This window comes from Penaeus chinensis, chromosome 22 (genome assembly GCF_019202785.1).
Source record: "Penaeus chinensis breed Huanghai No. 1 chromosome 22, ASM1920278v2, whole genome shotgun sequence".
Lineage (NCBI taxonomy): Eukaryota > Metazoa > Arthropoda > Malacostraca > Decapoda > Penaeidae > Penaeus > Penaeus chinensis.
This window is the reverse complement of record NC_061840.1, coordinates 4,446,915-4,448,829: the sequence shown is the minus strand read 5'-3', so window position 1 is coordinate 4,448,829 and position 1,915 is coordinate 4,446,915. Positions and strand designations below refer to the sequence as shown.

Sequence of the window (1,915 nt, the reverse complement as noted above, 5' to 3'; positions counted from 1 at the left end):
TACATAATACGGGAAAAACTAATCAATACGGAACCGACTCATAAAGTAAAAGCTTATATTATCAATATTTGCAGGCTAAATAAATAACAAGAATTAGAATACAAATAATAGTGAACTTAATAAAATTACAGCTAATAAAGGGAGAGTGTCTATAAAACTTAAATCTGCCAATTACTTATAAAAAACATAATCCTGTTAAGAATAATAGAAAAAAATATATATGCATATACATCTGCCTGATACTTATTTCCTCACGTGTTTGCCCTGCAGTTTTTATATTGTACTCAAGATCCCTTTAGTAAAACAACAAAACAGACACAAGATCCCAAATTCACACTAGCAAGGTATGAAAAGTTTCTGAATTACATATTTCAGAATAAAGTGTTATTGTTTATTCTCCACCATGTATAATTCTGGCAAGATTGTGGTTCCTTAATCGACGTCTTAAGTTTTATCTTGCCAAAATATACTTGAAAGTGTTAAATGAACGGATCCAAAGTTCACTAGAGTTCATTTAGATACGGTACGTAAATGAGACTGAATACCTTCTCAGTGCAAGAAGTGTAACCGATATGCAATTATATCTCTTGCATAACAACATGCATGGGTGTGTTGGTAAGATTTGCCTTATAAGTAATTAGTGTAGATACTTGGCTCAAGTAATTGATCGAAACATTATGTTCTTGAAATGCACATTTTGAAGGTGTTATTGTTGCCTATATCTGAAAGGGCAGCAGAGTTTTACTATCTAAAATTATTTAGATTATACCTGTTTAACCGAATTTATGAATAACATAAAGCAAATAATTGAAAGGTAATCACTTAGATTGGTAAAAAAATAATCAGGAATGTGTAATGAATTTATTATCCATGATTAAAGGTAGAATAAATATAAAGACAAGTTGAAGACAGGTAGTGATAAAGGATGATGATAATTGGTAATAAAGATAGTAATTGGAATACATTGATTCATAAATAATGATGACTTTAATGAAAATTATAAAAATATCAGCAATTATATTACAGTTAAACATCATACTGATATTGGAAGTAATAGCTGTGAAATAATACTAATTATTAATTCTACTGTTACTGTTACTCCTAAGTTTACATAATGATAATGACAGTAATGATGTAGAAGTTACTTCATGAATAGAAGTAGAAAAAATAGACCTGTATGTTTGCAATTGTTAAACACATTGAACGGTTTAGATAAAACCCTTTTAGTAATTACATATATTAGTATCATCATTTATAACTAAATTATAATTTAATTTATTATTACCTCTCTATCAATTATTTTGATACCAATTATTTAAGTTCCAATGTCATTATAGATACACATAATGTATTCTTACATGGTTGATGTAAGTTTAGCAAGAGCCCTTTTAGGGATTCGTGCTAAGGCCCATCCTGAAGTAAGCAAATAATTAATATATAACTAGAGTGTAACTAAACATTTATATAATACGAGTAGAATGTTTTTGATATTAGCTTTCATCTGGATATAACCATATTTAATCTGCCATACATATCCAAGTTATTAATTCATTCCTAAACTGAACTTGTCTTCAGGATAAATAAGTTATATTCTTGGATTTGATTTATATTTGCCCATTTAATACAATAGTAGTAATTTCTGCAGTACAGTATTCAGTGTACTGTACTCTATCCTGCCGAGTACATATGACACTAAACCATTTTTTTTATATACAGTCAGTCCATTAAACAGGTTAACTAATGCTGTTATTTTGCTACTGTCAGCAATTTTTTGCATTTTGGAGAATACATTGATAATTTTTTTTCTTTCTTTCTATAGACATAACATGGAGACTGACACACAATCAACTCTTACTCCTGGTACTTTCAATCCTCTGCTAACAGAGGTTACAGATTTCTTAATGAAGTTACGCAG

General features: G+C 28.9%; 1 protein-coding gene across 3 annotated transcripts in view; it reads left to right on the top strand.

The window, feature by feature from the left end:
• Positions 1-303: 303 nt before the first annotated feature.
• The window catches only part of LOC125036915 (tRNA (cytosine(72)-C(5))-methyltransferase NSUN6-like), a 3,183-nt gene continuing 1,571 nt past the window's right edge, over positions 304-1,915 (top strand). The window contains exons 1-2 of one of the 3 annotated variants that reach the window (XM_047629871.1): positions 304-344; positions 1,820-1,915. The exon at positions 1,820-1,915 is cut by the window's right edge and continues 1,571 nt beyond it. In XM_047629871.1, the coding sequence (XP_047485827.1) occupies positions 1,827-1,915 (89 nt within the window). In that variant the 5' untranslated portion in view covers positions 304-344; positions 1,820-1,826. The other 2 variants (XM_047629872.1, XM_047629873.1) reach the window with 2 other exon arrangements.